Source organism: Dendropsophus ebraccatus, chromosome 1, assembly GCF_027789765.1.
Source record: "Dendropsophus ebraccatus isolate aDenEbr1 chromosome 1, aDenEbr1.pat, whole genome shotgun sequence".
Classification (NCBI taxonomy): Eukaryota; Metazoa; Chordata; class Amphibia; order Anura; family Hylidae; genus Dendropsophus; species Dendropsophus ebraccatus.
In genome coordinates, this window is record NC_091454.1 from 120,174,277 (window position 1) to 120,195,666 (window position 21,390).

Here is a 21,390-nt window from a genome sequence, read left to right on the forward strand (position 1 = left end):
TGATGTCACGACCCGACTCCCAGAGCTGTGTGGGCTGTGGCTGCTGGAGAGGATGATGGCAAAGGGATGCTCAGTGTCCCTTCAATGCCCTGTGTCCCTCAGTGTCCTCCTGCCATCATGAGTGTCAGGTCGTGACATCACCATTTTATCCAGGAAATGAAGGCTTGATGCAGTAGTAAGTGCAGGGAAAAAAACACTTTATAAGCATTTCCAGTAATAAGTGTATATTGGTAATTTGTATAACTTTTGGGGGTCAATACAATACTTTAATAAAAAAAATTGCCGTTCTTCTCCTTTAACCTCTTAAGGACATATGACGTACCCGTACGTCATATGTCCTCATTAGCACTTCAAAGCGGGGCCCCGCGGCGACCCCGCTTTAAGCGCCGCAGTCCCGGGTGCCGCGGAGGCAACCATTCCCTGGTGTCTAGTGGGGGAGATCGCTCCTCCGGGACGTTGAATTTTTTTCTGTTTTCGTAGTGTACCAAATGCAAAAATTCAGCCTGTCATTGCAAAGTGACGCAAAAAATAAGGGCTCATATGGGTTTCTAGGTGGAAAAATGCAAGTGCTATGGCCTTTTAAACACAAGGAGGAAAAACCGAAACGCAAAAACGAAAATTGGCCCCGTCCTTAAGGGGTTAAAGCGTACCGCCATGAACTGATGCAGCGTGCAATCCATTTGCTGTCTGAAGTTTGAGCATCTATGGAGACGAATATGCTGGGTCGGTAATGCATGTGACCCACACTGCGCCAGGTCCAGACTTTGTCACAGGTACATTTAAAAAAAAAAAAAAGGTCTTCTGGGCTTTAATCTACTCACTAGGTCCTAATATGGAGAATATCAAAGAGACTTACCTTTGTGACCGTCACTGTCAGGCAATCTTCATACTGTATGTTTCAGGATATGTAAAATAAATATTAATTAATATGGTAAAACAAATAAAAGTATAAATAGGATTGTGACATATTTCAGAAGGCTAAGCTCCCTTTATCAGATTCAGTAAACATAGTGGTCCTACATTCATAATATAAATACATACATAAATGGTGCCCACAATGGATGGGTCACGGTCAAAACACTTGTAACTACAACAGAAATAGTCACATTCATTACAAGTATTGCAGTGAAACAAAATAAAGGCTCAGTATAAATAAATGGTAAAAAAAAAAAAAAATTAGAATGTTGCCTAAGCATCTGTGTAGTGTTAATAAAGGGAGGTGCAAATAGTACTATAGTATTATCAAATTAGCCAATAGGAGGTAGGACTATGAGGTTGCTATGGAAAGCAGCGTGGTGTATATGCATCAGAGTAGGCTATGTTCACACATTGTTTTTTTTTAGTAAAGAACAGACTCTGATTGCAATGGCCTCATCGTACGTTCTTTATTGCAGGGGCGGCATTGCATTGAAGTCAATGCAATGCCACCCGCTGTGTTCACATATTGTTATTCTAACGCCCGCTCTTTAGAACAGGCATTAGAATATTGTGCCTGTCAAACATCAGCTGTTCACACAATGTAATGTGCAGCGACAGCCGTACATTACATTGAGGTGAATGGCTAATTGATTTGTGGGCACACCCGACGGTGCCCGCAAATCAATTGTGAAAAAAAGAACATTCCTGCAGCCGATACATGTGGCTGGGTAACCATCCACATACAGCTGTTTTGGGGTGTTGCCCCTCATCAGTGTGGAGCAGGATTCTGCCTAGGTGGGAGCAATGCCTAGTAGAGCCATAAGAGAAACAAATTGCTGAACTCAGGGAGACCAGCCAAATGACAACACTGCCGCGCTCAATACAGGCAAGATGGGTGATAAAATAGAGTAATGCAAAAGAAGAGCCCGTGGAGCCTCATTGAAGAGTCTTAAAAACAGGACTAGCCAGATATCCCTCTGGGAAGGACCCAGCCAAGGGGCAGCTCCTGTTAGGAAACCACCAAAACCACCATATTAAGTGGCCCTATAAGTCAATGTAATGACAAGGGATAAACCAAGGCTAGGTAACCATCCACATACAGCTGTTTCGGGGTGTGGCCCCTAATCAGTGTGGAGCATGGTCAGACATATAGAAAACATGAGGGATATATGTGCAAAGTAAAATCATTAACCATGGTTAGAGGAGCAGAAAGAGGTAAGTTTACCATACTGGACCCCCAGGAATGAAGAAATGGGGAAACAGCTAGTGGCCTTTATATTCCAATACAAACAAAAGTCAGAGATCATAACACAAGTAGCCAAAGGAGGTAAACATACTGGACCCCCAGGAGTCAAGAAACAGAAATGATTAGATTATATGAAAATTAATGAATTAATTAACCAAAATTAATATGATGTACTAGTATATCAGAACTAAATGAAATATATAGGTATCAATACAGAAGGGATATAAGCATACATTTGAATAAAAACTTAAAGTAAACAGGTATATGTGGTAACATACAGCATATACAGGCTACTACGGAAGAGCAGCTAGCAAATCATGTACAGTACATGATAAGAAACATTCAGAAATATTAGAAAGCATTGAGACCTAATGGAATCAAAGTCTTTTATCTATAAATCCAAAAGTTTTCTTGTTTTTTAACTTTTTGAAAGTGTTCAATGAGGATGTGTTCAATGGGACTGACTGTAAGGCCATGTTCCATGACCCGGTCTCTGAAAAGATCATCCCGGCCGGTACCGCAGTACTGGCTGGATGATCTTTCTGGCCGCATTGTTCTGATACGGGCGCATCAGCGCGCGCCCGCATTAGGACTCCCCACAGCACACAATGAAGCTTGTGGCTGGAGCCGTTTGCTTCATTGCGTGAACTGACAGAGCTTTCTGCGGCTGCAATTCACTAAAATGGGGCCGCAGAAATCTGACATGTCAGTTGTTTGCGGCGCCCTATGGGATCCCGGCCGGAGTGTATACTATGTGTATACGCTCCGGCCGGGATCCTATAAAAGAGCATGCAGCGTTCCCAGGCGTACAAAGTACGGTGGTTGTTGCCGATTGCAACAACGACCGTACTTTTACGCTGTGTGAACATAGCGTAAAGTATGAAAAATTAGACTAACTGCAAATGTTATTCTTTCTAGATACACTTTGTAGCATGAAGCTGTTAGTGATGATGTTTTCTCAGCCTGTGCAGCCAATACATAGAAGGCCCTAATTACAATCTAACAGATCACATCTGTACAGCTGTACATTTTTATATTGACGACCTCATTTGAAAGTCTTCTTGTTTTGTAAAAACAAATTTGCAGCTAGAAAGGCCGCATTTATGACTACCTGGTATTTTGGACCATGACCATGTAGTTGGTGGGGTTTTTGTTTTTTTGGAAGTTTCTTGGTGCAAGGATGTTTCTAAGGCTATTCTAAATGAAACTCCAGGTTTAGAAGGCATGTATAGGCAGTAATGAAGTTGCAGGACATATAATGAACGCATTCCTTCCATGTCAGTGTACACTATGGAGCGAGTGGCTCCGCCCGCACGCTCCATAGTATGCAGTGGGGAGTTCTGATGTTAGCGCGCACAGATGCGACCGCATCAGAACTCTGCGGCTGCAAAGATCATCTGTCCGGTACTGTAGTACTGGCCGGGATGATCTTTTCTGAGACTGGCTGTTCCGTGACCCGGCCGGGTCACATAACGGCCGGTCTCATACGCGGTCTGCACATACTTTTACCTAATACTGTAATACAGTTATGAAACAATAATATCCTGTAAAACTTTTGTAGAACATTTGAAACTGTAAATTTTAGGAATTTTATATGGTATACTATTGGTTTATGGTTTACTATAAATGTAGAAAACAGATTATGGTGGTGCCCATGAGTAAATGTTTGTTGAGAAGTATACATCACTGCAAATTTAATTAAAGCTGTCTCTAGAAAAAAAAAAGTGTAATGCCAGTCCAGAAAATGTACAAGCAAGCATCGGGGCTATGTTCACAAACAGTAAAGTAAAAGCCAAGTACAACTGTAACACTAACTAATAATATGCTACATTAAAGTTTATGGAAAAACAGCCTTCTGTGCATACATTTTTAGGCTATTTTCACGCACTGAACAAACAATGAATCTTGATCATTAATTCCGGCCATAGGTAGCGTTAAACAATGACTGTTTAAAGAGGAATGGACGTTGTTTGTACAGTGTGTAAGCCTTAATATGTTTTATTTTTTATCACAATGTGACAGACTGCTATTTTTCTATAGACTTTAATGTAGCACGTTATTAGATTCAAAATATGACTTTGTTTTATATCTATTTGACTGTGTGTGAATATAGCCTAAATTATTTTATTTTATTATTATTTTATCAATCTGAATGAGAGTAATATGTGTCTGGTTTGCCCATAGCAACTAATCACAGCTCAACTTGTATTTCTCAAAATGCTCTGGTAAAATGAAACAGAGCTGTGATTTGTTTCTATGGACAAAGCAGACACATTTTAGCAGTAGTATTTTTACAGTAGTATTAAAGAACCATTTAAATATATTTTAAAGACTAATAACACAAACTTGGAAAGGGTATTCTGCTCAAATTTAAGTGTTAAATACTGCATATCAGTAATAATGCATCTGGAATGTGTTTACTTCATGACACTCATTCTTTAATTGACATGAATTTATCACTATATAATATGGTAGTAAGTCAGTGTTGCCAAACTGGTGACTCCAAGCCACATATGGATATCAGGGCTCTTACATTTGGCTACCCAGATGGTTTCAGCTATTGCTCTTGCACCTTAGTGGCAAAAGGATGTCACAGTATTACAATGACTTGGCACTAACATTAAAACCATACCACTGGCAGTATGACTGTGATATCTTTAATAGATTTTTTTTTTTTTTCATTTTTAATGCCCGGTGGGGCTCAATACCATCTGTCATATTTTTGGAAGTGACTTGCCAGTTAAAGAAAGGTTGGGGGCTTCTGTACACAGCTAGATAAATGAGTTTTGTTTAAGATGTGTAAACAATGTTTCTGCTTAGTGGAAATGATTTATTATGATGATGTTGCATAAATGATGTGTGTTGATTTCTCTCTTGCTAAATATTCTTTGCGATCATAAATAATGACATGCCCTTTTTTCTACGACAGTCTATAAAACAACAACAGTAAGGTCCTGATGACAGTTATTGATAGTGGTAGAAAACATGAGACAAATTCAGTGATTAAATAATCCCTGACTATTGCTGATTTACTCATGATGAACAATTCAGCTGGGGGCACAAATCAAGTACTTTACTGTATGCTGCTTTTATGTTCTTAGCCTGCTATTATACCAATATAATATAATTTGTTTCTTTATTTACTAACTAAAAGAGCAGTATGCATCACTTGTTTTTATGAACAATCATACTATCTAATATGGAGCTGCAGATTGCCTTAATATTTCAGACTTTTCAGTATGGAGACATCTCGCCATTTAATCAGGAAACTACAAGTCTGGATATGTTCACACAATGTCAAAAATAGAAATTTTGATATTTAAAAAAACGTCCGTTTTTACCACGATTTAACTGACTGCAATGGCAATGCATTGAAGTCAATGGGAAGACGGACGTCCAATGCACACAATGCATTGAATAATGAACGTTTTTAACGCGGACGTCGAAATGATAAACATACATGATCATTATTTTCGGACATCTTTTGCAAACAGAGGACATTTTTCATTAGTTCTTCAAACACAGTTTTTCTTTTGTCACTGTTCTCTCTCCGTTTTTACTATTAAATTCAATGGACTTTTCAATTTAGCCACACCCAAAAGGCAATAAGTAATCCCAAACTAAAATAATGTGCATACACCAGTCATTGCACTAAGGGGAGGCCAGACAGCTAAATTACGTTATTCAAAATAACGGACGTCATTTTAAACGGAGCTGAAAAACCATTGTGTGAACATAGCCTATGGGTGTAAAGGCCGAAAGACAACTAATAAATTAAAGGAGTTATCCAGGATTACAAAAAAAACACAGCTACTTTCTTCCAAAAACAGCACCTCATCTGTCCCCAGGTGGTTTGTGGTATTACAATTTAGTTCCATTTGCTTCAATGGAACTGAGCTTTAAAGAGGATTTACCACCAGGTACATCCTCTTTAACCTGAACCCACTGATCGAACGGCGCCGGCCGGCCGCCCCCAGTGGGAGGGAATTCCCTGCCCTCTATGACGCTGCTCTATTCATTCTAAAGGAGCCGCGTCATACAGAGGGAATTCCCTCCCACTGGGGGCGGGCCGGCCGGCCTCCAGTGCTTGAGCACCGGCCGGTTCCGGTGCATAGAACGGCGCCGTGCACAGGAACCGGGCCTCGGTCCAAAAAACGGACCGCGGCACCGGCTTCCCCGTGCCAGCGCTGTTCGATCTGTGGGTTCCGGTTAAACAGGATGTACCTGATGGTACATCCTCTTTAAAACCACACCCAAATTGAGGACAGAAGAGGTGCTGCTTCTGAAAAAAGCAGGCAACATTTCTAAGCTGTTTAGATTTCCTTGAATTTTTCTTGTAAATTTATTCAAGTGTAGATAAATCCATAGCTACTGTAACATTATCCATAATTCATCCAATTTTGTGTATTTATAGCATATTGCACATGTAAATATAGTGTAATGTTTATCTCTTTCTTATAATTTTAGTAAAACCAGATTCCGATGGATACAAGAGAGTGGCTCCTTAAAAAATGTCCCAGCTTTTGGTTTGGATGGTGTTTATATATCTGAACCTTGTCCAAATTACTGTAATGGTCACGGGGACTGCATTTCTGGAGTTTGTTTCTGTGATCGTGGATATACAGGTAAAAATTTGCTTGCATTTGTAAATTTCACAACCAGCAAAAAATGTACCAGCATGAAAGTCACAATATATAGAATCTTATGCTACATATAGCAACAACCCACCAAACAATAACATAAGCGGGTCAAAAAACAATTTATATCAAAATATAATTACTTTTATTAATGCACAAAAAATGTATACAAATGACAAATAAAACATGATTATTTCATACTGGAGGTAAAAAAAAAACAATAGCAGCAGGGGTGGTTACTTCACGACGAAGTAAGGAATATATCTAATTACACATATTGCATCCTGATCCTTGTATAGAAAAGTGCATTGTGCCTTGTGCAATATATAACAAATCAGCAGCAAGATGTGTGCAAATCTTGTATCTATCCTAGTATATTAATATAAAAAGGAAAGATGTAAAATGGTCACATCGAAGAATATGTGTGTATGTGTGGGCATATTCAACAAAGGGCGACCGAAACGTTTGTTGGGGTGTTTTACAGGTGTGAGGTCCTCACTGTCTCTGGCATTGTGGTAAAGCGATCCTTGTTTACTTCTTATATTTCTTTTTGTGTTTACATCTTTTTTTTTTTTTTTTGGGGGGGGGGGTTGTGCATTAGTAAAAGTAATTATATTTTGATTTATAAATTTCAGTATATTTACAACATACCGGTGTGCAATAAAACAGTAATGAATGTGCTGCTTTAATTTTTTTATATGTCTAGAAAAGCATTAAGGTTTACTATTGCTTTCCTCTTGTGTGTTTACACACTGAATTTTTGGGGGGCTACCACTGCAGTGCCACTGTGGATTTCATGCAGTTTATCTAAATTGCTGGAGTTCCCACAACATCTTCTTTTGGCTGTAATTTGCTTAATATGGGTGGGTTCACACATAACGTATCCGCAGCAGATTTCATGCTGCTAAGTCGAAGCGAACTCCACTTGGGATCTCTTTACTGTTACTTTCATTGAGATTACATACTCCTGCTGTGAGTATGTAAAAGGCAGCCCCTTAACCCGACCGGGCCCAATAGATACATTACCAGTCCGTGCTCCAGCTTGCTTCCAAGGTTCCAGGCGTCTGGACGTCTTGCTGCGATGGGCAGCACACTGATTGGCTCAGTGAGACATTCTGACATTGGGATCCCCCGAATCAAGGACCAGGAAATGTATGAACATGGACCAGGAAATGTATGTACCAGGCTGCGGGGGGTTAAGGGGGCTGTCACTTACATACTTGCAACAGGATGACAATTCCGCTGCAAGTATGTAATCTCATTGAAAGTAACAGTGAAGAGATCCGCAGCGGATTTTGCTGCGAACAGCGTGAAATCCGCTGCAGATACGTTTTGTGTGAACCCACCCTAAACCAAAATTGTGGTGCCAAAATGACGCCCGTCCAAAAAGGCGACCATACACCTGCCAAAAAAAGACATTATGGAAGTATAGTCCCACTGTGTGGGTCACATTAAAACCACATCTTGTGATTTTGGTTAGGCATCTTTATGTTCAAATGAACTCCATTCCTATCTATTCTACATTTCCCTTATAATAAAAGTTAAAGTTTCACTGTCATTATAACTTTCTAAAATCTACAGGAGATGAGATATAAAGCAAGTTTGTAATTTACATTCATTTTTTTTATTTTTTAGTTATCATGCTCTAAAATAAAGCTATATGTGCTTGTTTCCACGTCCAGTCTCCTGAAGGCAGCTTTTTAGTCTTGTGCTGGTTAAAAAAGAGACTAAACGCAGGAATTCCGGACAGTTCAGAGAGTCACAGCTCTGTCAATCAAGTGTCTGCCTTCTTTGTGAGTGCTTAGATGACTGGGATTTCATGGGTTTAGTCTCTTTTATTTTCTCAAAGAGACTGTCACAGGAAGTTCTGTGTTTCCCAAAATAACTAAAAACAGAAAAAAAAATGTAAATTACAAACTTGCTTTATATCACATCTACTGTTAATTTAGATACAACAGTTGCACTTTAAATTAAATGAAACAGTTCCTTATGTGTATTGCGAAATGGCACCTAAAAACAACTACAGCAAAATAGGTTAAAAAAAATGGGGGGTTATCATGCTGTGGAGGTGGTTCAGATAGCAAAAAGTTTTTGCAACCTAAGCGGGGATCCTAGATGGGCCGGAACAGTGGACGCAGCTGTGTACAGAGGGGGGTTGAATTCCATGTGAGCCATATTCATCACAATTTATGCCTGTAAGCAGACGTAAAACAATGCTAAAATCTATGCTAGTTTGGAGCTGGCATAGATTTCAGTGAGGGCATACGGTATCTTTGATACATCAGGAATTATAAAGAAGCATAAATCCAATGTGGTTATGCACTGGTGTCCCCTTGAATAAATAATGCACCCTGATTTCTGCCAATAAAAGAGCCCATTTAGGCCCTCAGGATATGGTCACATATATTTTTTTTTAAGTTCTTTGGAAAGGGTGACAGGAAAATTTATTAAGCTTAAAAAAGGAAAGAAAAAAGCAAAACAAAACAAAACACTAGTGATGAGCAAATACTAAAATGCTCGGGTGCTCGTTGCTCAAAATGAATATTTCCTGATACTCCACTGCTCATTTCGAGTAATGAACCCCTTTGACGTCAATGGGAAACTGGAGCATTTTTGCAGGGGACCCAAGTTCAGTAGAGGGAAGGTCGTGTGAAAACCTGTCAACCTCAGAAAATGATGGAAACACCATGGAAATCGACAGGAAACAGCAGGGGCAGCATGTATGGATGCCTCTGAGGCTGCCTAATCGCACCATTATGCCAAATTCTGGGCAACAGCCTGGTTAAAACAGAGGTAGGCATATAAACCACCATAAAACTCAGCCTGACCCAACATGGCAGTAAGAACACAGGGAACCATTAAAACAGAGGTAGCATATGATGAACCACCCAAAAACTTTGCCTGACACAGCATGGCAGTGAGAACACAGAGAACCATTAAAAACAGAGATAGCATCTGAACCACCCCAAAATTTAGCCTTAAACAGCATGGGGGTGAGGACATAGTGACCAAGGTAGAAGTGGTAGCCAGTGAGCCTCCCAAAAATTAGGCCAGACACAGCATTGCAGTGAGCACACAGAGAACGATTAAAAGTGAGTGAGGAAGCAAGTGAGCCTCCCAAAAAATTGAAGTGAGGCCAGGGACTGGGATGTATAGTGGACACGAACCTAGGTGCCGACAGCTAACTGACTAGGCCAGCTGTCAGTCAGCATCAAGGGTACACCTGATGCCGATTGACAGGGGGTGGTGAGGCTACACAAAAAAAAGATAACAGCTGTCTGGTTTCTGGGGACGCGATTGGCGGGCCCCGGCAACCAGTCCTGCTCCTCCGCAAATGTAGTGAAGTCAGAGCATGGCAGTGAGGACACAGAGAACCATTAAAAGTGAGTGAGGTAGCAAGTGAGCCTCCCAAAAATTAGGCCAGACACAGCATGGCAGTGAGCACACAGAGAACCATTAAAAGTGAGTGAGGTAGCAAGTGAGCCTCCCAAAAATTAGGCCAGACACAGCATGGCAGTGAGCACACAGAGAACCATTAAAAGTGAGTGAGGAAGCAAATGAGCCTCCCAAAAATTAGGCCAGACACAGCATGGCAGTGAGGACACAGAGAACCATTAAAAGTGAGTAAGAAAGCAAGTGAGCCTCCCAAAAATTAGGCCAGACACAGCATGGAAGTGAGGACACAGAGAACCATTAAAAGTGAGTGAGGTAGCAAGTGAGCCTCCCAAAAATTAGGCCACACACAGCATGGCAATGAGGACACAGAAAACCATTAAAAGTGAGTGAGGAAGCAAGTGAGCCTCCCAAAAATTAGTCCAGACACAGCATGGCAGTAAGCACACAGAGAACCATTAAAAGTGAGTGAGGAAGCAAGTGAGCCTCCCAAAAATTAGGCCAGACACAGCATGGCAATGAGGACACAGAAAACCATTAAAAGTGAGTGAGGAAGCAAGTGAGCCTCCCAAAAATTAGGCCAGACACAGCATGGCAGTGGGCACATAGAGAACCATTAAAAGTGAGTGAGGAAGCAAGTGAGCCTCCCAAAAATTAGGCCGGACACAGCATGGCAATGAGGACACAGAAAACCATTAAAAGTGATTGAGGAAGCAAGTGAGCCTCCCAAAAATTAGGCCAGGCACAGCATGGCAATGAAGACACAGAAAACCATTAAAAGTGAGTGAGGAAGCAAGTGAGCCTCCCAAAAATTAGGCCAGACACAGCATGGCAGTGGACACATAGAGAACCATTAAAAGTGAACGAGGAAGCAAGTGAGCCCCCCAAAAATTAGTTCAGACACAGCATGGCAGAGAAGACACAGAGAACCATTAAAAGTGAGTGAGGAAGCAAGTGAGCCTCCCAAAAATTAGGCCAGGCACAGCATGACAGGGAGGACACAGAGAACCATTAAAAGTGAGTGAGGAAGCAAGTGAGCCTCCCAAAAATTAGGCCAGACACAGCATGGCAGTAAGCACACAGAGAACCAATAAAAGTGAGTGAGGAAGCAAGTGAGCCTCCCAAAAAATTGGAGTGAGGCCAGGGGCAGGGATTCATAGTCGACTCGAACCTAGGTGCTGACAGCTAACTGGCTAGGCCAGCTGTCAGTCACCATCAAGGGTACACCTGATGCTGATCAACAGGGGGTGGTGAGGCCCTGGCCGCAGCTACACAAAAAAAGATTACACAGCTGGCTGGCTGCCGGGGACACAATTGGCGGGCCCATGGCAACCAGTCCCCCTCCTCCACAGATGTAGTGACGTCAGAGCTTGGCAGTGAGGACACAGAGAACCATTAAAAGTGAGTGAGGTAGCAAGTGAGCCTCCAAAAAGTTAGGCCAGACACAACATGGTGGAAGAAGACTTGGCTGTTGGCTGAGAATTGAAGGAGGAGGAGGAGGGGAATCTTCAAGAATCTTCATGTTGAGCTGTTTTCCCCGGGTGGACAGATTAATTCAGGTGAAATCCAGGCTTTGTTCATTTTTGTAAACGTCAGCCTGTCAGCGCTGTCAGTTGACAGGCAGGTGCGCTTATCAGTGATGATGGCACCAGCCGCACTGAAGACCCGCTCTGACAACACTCTAGCGGCAGGGCAGCCCAGCTCCTCCAAGGAGTAAAGCGCCAGTTCGGGCCACGTATCCAGTTTTGCAACCCAGTAGTTGTATGTAGCAGAGTGATCAGGAAGGACATAGGTATGGTCAGCAAGGTACTCCCTCACCATCTTTCTGAAGGCCTCCCCCCTACTCTGTCTAGACTGGGGACGGTTGACATAGTCTTGTTGGGGTTCCATGAAACTGTCAAAGGCCTTGGAGAGTGTTCCCCTGCCCCTTGACAAGCTGCCTGCTCCACCCCTCCTCTCCCCCACTCTTTGGACCACAGAACTACGTCCTCTGGTACTAGTGGTGTCAGATGGGAAGTACGTTTTTAGCTTCTCTACCAGGGCCTGTTAATATTGATTCACTCTTCTACTGCATTCATCGGCAGGAATGGGAGTGGAAAAGTTCTGTTTGTACCGAGGGTCCAGGAGGGTGAACACCCAGTAATCGGTGTTGCCCATTTTTTAACCCGAGGGTCACAGGAAAGACAGCCTAACATAAAGTCAGCCATGTGCGCCAGGGTCCCAACACACAAGGACTCCCTCTCCTCTATAGGCTCAATTTCCTCCTCCTCCACCAATTCCTACTCTTCAGGTCATACACGCTCAACAACTAAGGATTGAGCATGGGTACCCTCTTTGATCGCGGAAGCAGTCTGCTCCTCTTCTTCATCTTCCTCATCCTCTACTCCATGGTGAGAAACTGACATCAGGGTGGTCTGGCTATCTAGAGGCCAATGTTTTTCACCCATCTCCTGAGACAAAGGCAAAGTCTCAGACTTCAGGCTGAGCAGGGAGGTTTGAAGCAGACACAGCAGCGGGATGGTGAGGTAGATGATGACAGCATCGCCGCTGACCATCTGTGTTGACTCCTCAAAGGGGCCCAGTACCTGACAGATAGAAGTCATCCACGTCCACTCCTCATTCCACATTGGCTCTGCGTTGCTGGTAAACCCTGGCTACCATCTGGAAGGTGGAATTTCACCGCGTGGGCACGTCGCACAGCAGTCTGTGAGCCGGCAGTTGCAAGCACCTTTGCACTGCCCTAAGGGTGGCAGTATCCGTGGTTGACTTGTGGAAATGTGCACAGATGCGCTGCACCTTGGTGAGCAAGTCAGCCAAATTGGGGTTGGTCTTAAGGAACCGCTGCACCACTAGGTTGAACATGTGGGCAAGGCATGGTACATGTGTGAGGCAGCCGAGTTGCAGAGCCGCCACCAGGTTCCGCCCGTTGTTACACACAACCATGCCTGGTTTTAGGCTCCGTGGCACGAGCCAAAGATCTGTCTGCGCCGTGATGCCTTTCAACAGCTCCTGGGCCGTGTGCCTCTTGTCGTCTAAGCTGAGCAGTTTCAACACCTCCTGTTGCCGCTTACCTACCGCAGTGTTAATGCAGCTAGCGCTACCAAATGGAGGCGACGTGCTTGTGGAGGGTAATAGAGAGGAGGAGGAAGAAGAGGAGAAGAAAGAGTATACAAATCACGAGAGACCGCGACCGAGGTAGGCCCCGCAATCCTCGGTGTGGGCAGCACATGAGTGGAGCCAGGGTCAGACTCTGTCCCAGCCTTCACCACGTTGACCCAATGTGCTGTCAGGGAGATATAGTGTCCCTGCCCGCCAGCACTTGTCCACGTGTCCGTGGTTAGGTGGACCTTTTCACTGATCGCGTTGGTCAGAGCACGGATGATGTTATCCGACATGTGCTGGTGTAGTGGAGGATGGGGACAGAGTACCGAGGGACAGCCACCGCCATGAGGTTCCTAAAAGCCTCTGTCTCTACCAACTGATAGGGCAGCACCTCCAGGCTAAGCAGTTTGCCTAGGTGCACATTTAAGGCTTGTGCATGCGGGTGAGTGGCAGTGTATTTGCGCTTCCGTTCAAAGGTCTGCTGCAGGGACAGTTGAACGCTGCACTTGGACACCTTGCTAGAGGGTGTGGAGTATAGTGGAGGTGAAGGAGTGCGTGTAGGGGAGGAGGCGCTCGTGCCTGGGGCCTGGGCAGGGGGACTGACAGAGCCAGCACGTGACACAGGGGAAGGAGCAGGGGTGCGACTTGCACTGACTGAACGGCCTTGGTTCCACTGAGTGGGGTGTTTATCACTCATATGCCTGCACATGCTGGTAGTGGTTAGGCTGGTAGTGGTGGCTCCCCTGCTGATCCTTGCATGGCACATGTTGCACACTACAGTCTGTCGGTCATCCGCACTTTCTTTAAAAAAAAAGCTGATTTGGGAACATCTAGGCCTGGCCACGGGAAATTGACTCCTTGAAACAGTTGCTGATCTACTCACTCTGCCCCTGCTTCTCCCTCTGCCCACCCCTCTTCCAACCGGTCCTGCGGGTAAACTTGCCTCTCCCTCAGAATCACTGTCATCACTAGGCTTATCCACCCAGCTCGGGTCAGTCACCTCGTCCTCATCCACCAGCTCTTCCTACAATTTCTCACTCTGCTCCCCAATTTGAGTTACATCCATGACAACAACCTCACTGTCTGACAACCGGGTCTCATCGTCATTATCAGACATCTCTTCTAACCCTGCTTGCAAGTCCCGACTGTCATCACCGACTGACTGCGTGAGCTGCATAGTTTGGGCATTGGGACAGATTGGCTGCTCCGGTTGCTTAGACTCAGGGAAGGGTCCAGAAAAGAGTTCCTGGGAGCATGGTGGTGGATCTGAATCCCTTCTTTCATGGAGGGGCCAGGCTGTGGGGAAGGAGGCTGAGCTGCTGGAGCAAGGGTTCCACTCCCTTGGGTAGCGTGGGTGGACTCTGTGGAAGACTGGGTGGTGGATAAATTACTGGACACATTATCTGCTATCCACGTGATCACCTGTTCACGCTGCAGCGGTTTCAATAGTAGTGTACCCCGAGACCACGTAAGTTACGAGAAGAAGCTAGGGAGTAAACGTCTGCGCTGTGCAACTGCTCCCTCCTCAACGGGTGCTGCTGTGTCACCCTGCGCTGAACCACAGCCTCTGCCAACTGCATAGCTTGGAACCCCATGCCCTCGTCCTCGACCCTTACCCCTGGGGTTCACCATTTTATAGACAGTGCACAGTAAGAAGCTTAGATATGCCTTGAGTAAGAAATACAGAAATCAGAAAATATACTAGTGGTCCCACTAGTTTTTGGGGGGCTGTGGGATACAATCTGTTGGTGGCTGCACCTATACACTCTGTGATGCCCCCTTTACACTGTGCAAGCAGTAGTGAACTTAGATATGCCTTGTGTAAGAAATACAGAAATCAGAAAATATACTAGTAGTCCCAATAGTTTTTGGGAGGCTGTGATATACCATCTGGTGATGGCTTCACCTATACACACTCTGTGACACCCCCTTTACACTGAACAAGCAGTAGTGAACTTAGATATGCCTTGCGTGAGAAATCAGAAAATATAGTAGAGGGCCCACTAGTTTTTAAGGGGATGTGGGATACAGTCTGTTTGTGGCTGCACCTATACACTCTGTGACACCCCCTTTACACTGAACAAGCAGTAGTGAACTTAGATATACCTTGCTTAAGAAATACAGAAATCAGGAAATATAGTAGGGGGCCCACTAGTTTTTAGGGGGCTGTGGGATACAATCTGTTGGTGGCGGCACCTATACACACTCTGTGACACCCTCTTTCCACTGAACAAGCAGTAGTGAACTTAGATATGCCTTGCGAAAGAAATACAGAAATCAGGAAATATAGTAGAGGGACCACTAGTTTTTAGGGGTCTGTGGGGTACAATCTGTTGGTGGCTGCACCTATACACTCTGTAACACCCCCTTTACACTGTGGAAGCAGTAGTGAACTTAGATATGCCTTGTGTAAGAAATACAGAAATCAGAAAATATACTAGATGTCCCAATAAAATAGTACTGAGCACTTCTTAGGGGTCTGTATGCAACACCTAATGTCCCCTTTCTGCCAGCAGCCGATCACCACAGTGTGCTGCTGAAATCATGGTAGCTGCACGTCCCAGCCAGCAGTCTGTAGTAATACAATTTAAAAACTATTTGAAGCCCCTACAAGGGCTGTTTGGTTGTTTCGCTAGTATTCCCTGCTTACTGGAACGCCAATTCCCTCCCTAACGCTCTCCCTGACCAGCAGCAGCTCTGTCCCTAATCTCTTCCAACATACGTCAGCAGTAGTGGATTATAATAGGGGCGTTTCGGGCGGCAGCCCGGGGCCCTGAGTTCCTGGGGGGCCCATGACCACCCAAAAAGACTTATACTTTCAGTGGTGTACTGTCTCCTGGCTACACTTCCGCCATGATTTGCAAAAAAATCAGTTTTTTTTATGGCAATTTTGCACAAATCAGGACATCATGACATTATCTGTCCTGTACTATGAACGCAAGGCTAGTGCTGCCATAGTTACATTGGGGTGGGGGGGCCAAGGCCTGGTGAACAGCCCAGGGCCTATGGTAAAGTTAATCTGCCCCTGTACATCAGAAGCGAGCACTACCGGCCGTGATTTTTATATGGCAGGGTCATCTAATCTGGCCAACCAATCGCTGCTATCATCATGTATGTGTCCCACGTGATCGCAGGATGTACCAAAGAGTGTCCTGCATGTTTATTGACTGAAAAAAGCGCCAAAACTTACAGGAAACGGATGATGAGATTTTCTCGAGTATCGCGAGATGCTCGTCCGAGTAACGAGTACCATTGAGTACCCTAATACTCGAACGAGTACCAAGCTCGGACGAGCATGTTCGCTCATCACTACAAAACACATTAAACAGTGGCGATAGTGTATACTCTTATTAATATATCCTATATTTAGAGGATAAAAGAAGCAAGGAAGTGAGGTCATTATTAAGAGGGCTTATTGGGACTTTGTTGACCCAATAGCATTGCAAATAACATAGCTAGGAAATTTGAATTTACTGTACTTAGAAGCAGCAATTAATGGTGCTGGGCAATTTAGATATCATGTGGCTGTGCACTAACATATGTTATGGTCCCCTGTGCTGAAAACTTAGCTTTACTGATTTTTTTTCTGTTGGTGTTTTTTTTTTCTTTTTTCTTTTTTTAATTTGCATGTTAACATCACTAGGCACTGAATTATTTATGCTGTCCCTGTGAAACATCATAAATGAATAAGAACTGTTACAAAGTCACTATAGATGAAAGTCATAATCTTAAAAATCTACACTACATGTTATGTTAAGGTATTTTTTTCTTCACTTCACATATACTGTACTCAAATAACCTTAAACTACATCTTTTTTTTTAAGTAACATTTCCTATAGCAACTGTATGTTATATTGCAGTACAATGTACTTTTTTCTTAAAAATAAAAACATTTTGTAGCATATTTTTTTGCCATTTAAAACCATTATATTTTGGATTAAAGGATCATATCTGCCGAATATACTCAGAGTTTGCTGTTCAGGCGAACAAATCTTTGTAATAAAATATTAAAGAAAATATAATTTTTATTTTCTTTTTACATTTTTACATTGACTGGCATCAATAAGAGGCTGCTTGCCCCTCTGTTGCCACCAATGGCTGTGTTGGGAATTGCATGGCACATGCACAAGCCCTGTCCCTTGCATGTAAACAGGGTAAGCGTCAGCACCGAGCTTACTAGGGCAACAGCACCTTTAGGGGCCCAGTCCTGGTACTGCACTTTTTTTGTACAGGCTTTCCCAGCGGATCGAAACGGATGCATTTTTTTAACAGATAGTGTTGACTAACAGGTAGTGTTGACTACATTTTTCTGTCCATTAAAAGTAACCAATTAAAAAAAGGATACGTTGAACGGATTGCAAAAACGCAGTGTGAACCCAGCCTTAGGCCTAATAAGTTGAATGGTAAATCCAGCCCTGCAAGATTTCTAACAGATTTTCAAGATATATTTAATATTTTTCAGAACTATACTGAATGCTCAACTAGATCTGTATTTACATATTTCTTTTACTTTAGCTGAACATGGAATGTGTGTTCCAAACAAGCCCAATCCTAATGAGATGTTTGATAGATTTGAAGGCAAACTTAGCCAGCTCTGGTATAAAATCTCTGGAGGTCAGGTGAGCACCGGCTGTGGGCTGCTATCTGATGGAAACTCTCTCTATTTTAATGGGCCTGGAAAGAGAGAAGCAAGAACTGCACCACTGGATACAACACATACCAGGTGAGCAAAATATTTGCATCTCTTAATGTGTGTTGTGACCATTCCTGCTTTTGGGAAAACCACTCACGAAAAGAAGACCCCAAATACTGTGACCCAGTCTGTTTCACAGCTCAGCTTTTATATCATAACATTCTCTGATAACATGAAACCTGAACTGTGATGTACTATGATGTGTAATGTAATAAAATTAAACCTGAGCTGTGACATTTACACAGTTTTACATAGATTAATAAGTCTGAGCCTATGTGTTAATCCAGCCTCAGGCTATGTTCACACATAGTATTTTGGTCAATCTTTTGGTCAGGATAAAAACCAGTTGCGGATTGAAAACACAGAAACTGTGCAAATCTTTCCATTATAATTTTGTCCTGTTTGTTCAACTTCTGATTTTGGTTGAAAAAAGATTGACCAAAAGACTTCTAGAAATACTATGTGTGAACATTGCCTCAAACTGTAAGAGATTTTGGAATTTAGCACTAATGTATTACTGAATTAATGTATATCTATTCATTATGTTACAATAAAAGGTGAATAATTGGATTTTTCATTCATTCAAGTTCTATTTATAAACCAGTATTTGACGGGTGAATATTTTTTAGATGCAACTTTTTTTAAAATCTGCCTTTTTTGATTATTCACCAAAAAGTTTGGATAATCCAGGATTAGCGCCCAATTTATCATTTGCGGCTTTTTAAAAAGTCGCACAAACAGGTGCAGGCCTACGTCTGGTCAGTACAAGGTGAATATGCTTGCTCAATTTTTTGCATTTTTGCACCTTTGTGAGATTTCAGTATAGTTTACTTTATATACTCTATCAGCTCTTTATTTATTAAAAGCAAGAGCTTTTATGAGAAGTTTTGACACTATAGTTCTTGGGCTATGTTCACACAATGTTCGTTTTGAGGCCGTTCTTTTGTACAGACGCCTTTGCCTTCAGTACTGGGCAAATATCCCAGTGACAAGATATGGCAGGCTCATAGAGACTTATCCAAAGCTACTTGAGGCTGTAATTGCCACAAAAGTTATTTTGTCCTATTTGTTGTTTGGTTGACAATAAAAAGACAACAAAATGTTGTTGGCATTTTTTTTTTTTAAATGATCCAACCCTCAAAAAAGCCATTTTAATTCTAGGTTGTGAGGTAGCAAAACATTCAAAATGTCGAGTGAGCAAAGAGTGACACGTGTGCCTTAACCCCCATAACCATGCCCTCCATAGTCATTTTCTATAAACACACCCCATAGCCTCACCCTATGGCCACACCCAAACAAGGCTCACAATACTGTTAACATAATGATAGATGTTTTGCAACAGAAAAATTTGGCAATAGCCATAAGTGCATTTTTTACATTCTTAAACAAAAAAATTGAAAAAGCAACTAAAGGCCACAGCCACACAGTGTCTTTTTCTGATTGTTAAACAGACTTTTTTTTGAATAGCCATCATTTTGCGACCAAATAACAGACGTTATTTAAAAAAAATGGACATTATTTGCGAAATAATGGCCATTGTTTTGAAATAATGGCCATTATTTGGCCATGAGATGACAGCTGTCCAAAGAAAAGTCAGTCAAACACCAGAGCCTATTAGCACGTATGCGCTCTGCGCTCCCCTAGTTTCCCCCTACAGGTCTCTGGTGTCCCCAGCTGATTGCAGCCACCTCCACTTCCAAGACAAACTCATCTGAGCAGTGACAGCCCGCTTAGCCAATAACTGACTGAGACCAGACAGCACCACAGCTAGTGATTGGCTGAGCAGGCTGACACTCATGAAATTATGGGGAGTCTTGCATGGACTAAGAGGCCATCATTATATAATTCACACAAATAACACATAATTAGTTTACAGAAATTATTGATGTGAAGAATCCCATGTTTGTCTCTGATCAGTTCAAAAACTTTAACCTAGTATGGCCCTGTAGGCCCTGCAACAAACAGCTACAAGATATTATGAGAATGCTTCAAAAACATTGGTGGCTGTCCCCTTGAAATGTTTCAGATGTTAGGTATTATTCACTGTACAGTTGATTGAACATGAATATTTGCATAAAAATTATCTGACAAAGGAGAGTTTGTGTATATATGATGTTGTGATATACCTAATATCTGAAGGATGTAGTTGCATGAGCTTGCCAAACTTGAGAAGCAGAGGTGTTCATGGAGGCCTCAACCATTTCACATTTTAAGAAAAGGCGTAACTGTCATTTCAGGGTCATTTTTCTGAAAACATTAAATGTCAACAGTACAAGCGATTTTAAGAAACTCTGTAATAGGTTTTATGTACTAAAAGAGTTTCCTTCTGGACTGAAAAAGCAATCTCCCAGCCTCCCCCCTCACTTCAGATGAAGCAGGATTTCTGTCTCCATTATGTGGCTATGGAGAGGGGAGGGGCTGTTAGGAGGGAATGAGTACGGAGGATTTCTGCACAGCACAACACCCTGCAATCTTCTCTCAGTAAGTTCATAGATAAGCACTGACCTTTCTGACACCTGAATTTAGCGGTTTAGTTGCCCAGACAGTCTAGAAACAGCAGACTGTCATGTCACCTCTTCCTGCTCCCTCAGCCCCTCCCCCCTTCATAGGCTTACAATGGAGAGAGCAGAGCCCGTCTTTACTGGCTTCTCTGTAATGAAGACGTGTTTGCCTGATAATGCACAGATAAGAAGTCAGGGGGGGGAGGCTGGGAGATTGCTTCTTGAGTACAGAAGGAGGCTTTTTTGGCTGATGAAACCTATTACAGAGTTTCTTAAAATCGCTTATACTACTGATTTCTGCAATAAAAAAAAAAAAACATGACAGTTACACTTTAACCCTTTAAGGACATGGCCCATTTTCGTTTTTACGTTTTCGGTTTTTCCTCCTTGTGTTTAAAAGGTCATAGCACTTGCATTTTTCCACCTAGAAACCCACATGACCCCTTATTTCTTGCGTCACTAATTGTACTTTGCAATTACAGGCTGAATTTTTGCATAAAGTACACTGCGAAACCAGAAAAAAATTCAAAGTGTGGTGAAATTGAAAAAAAAAACGCATTTTTTATTTGGGGGAAATGTGTTTTTACGCCATTCGCCCTGGGGTAAAACTGACTTGTTATGCATGTTCCTCAAGTCGTTACGATTAAAACGATATGTAACATGTATAACTTATATTGTATCTGATGGCCTGTAAAAAATTCAAACCGTTGTTAACCAATATACATTCCTTAAAATCGCTCCATTCCCAGGCTTATAGCGCTTTTATCCTTTGGTCTATGGGGCTGTGCGAGGTGTCATTTTTTGCGCCATGATGTGATCTTTCTATCGGTACCTTGATTGCGCATATACGACTTTTTGATCGCTTTTTATTACATTTTTTCTGGATTTGATGCGACCAAA

General features: G+C 42.6%; 1 protein-coding gene across 2 annotated transcripts in view; it reads left to right on the forward strand.

Annotated features, from left to right (window-relative positions):
- RELN (reelin) overlaps nucleotides 1-21,390 on the forward strand; it is a 524,687-nt gene that overhangs the window by 409,115 nt on the left and 94,182 nt on the right. For both annotated transcript variants that reach the window (XM_069977829.1, XM_069977836.1), the window contains exons 29-30: nucleotides 6,632-6,789; nucleotides 17,812-18,019. In XM_069977829.1, the coding sequence (XP_069833930.1) occupies nucleotides 6,632-6,789; nucleotides 17,812-18,019 (366 nt within the window). The remainder of the gene's footprint in view (nucleotides 1-6,631; nucleotides 6,790-17,811; nucleotides 18,020-21,390) is intronic.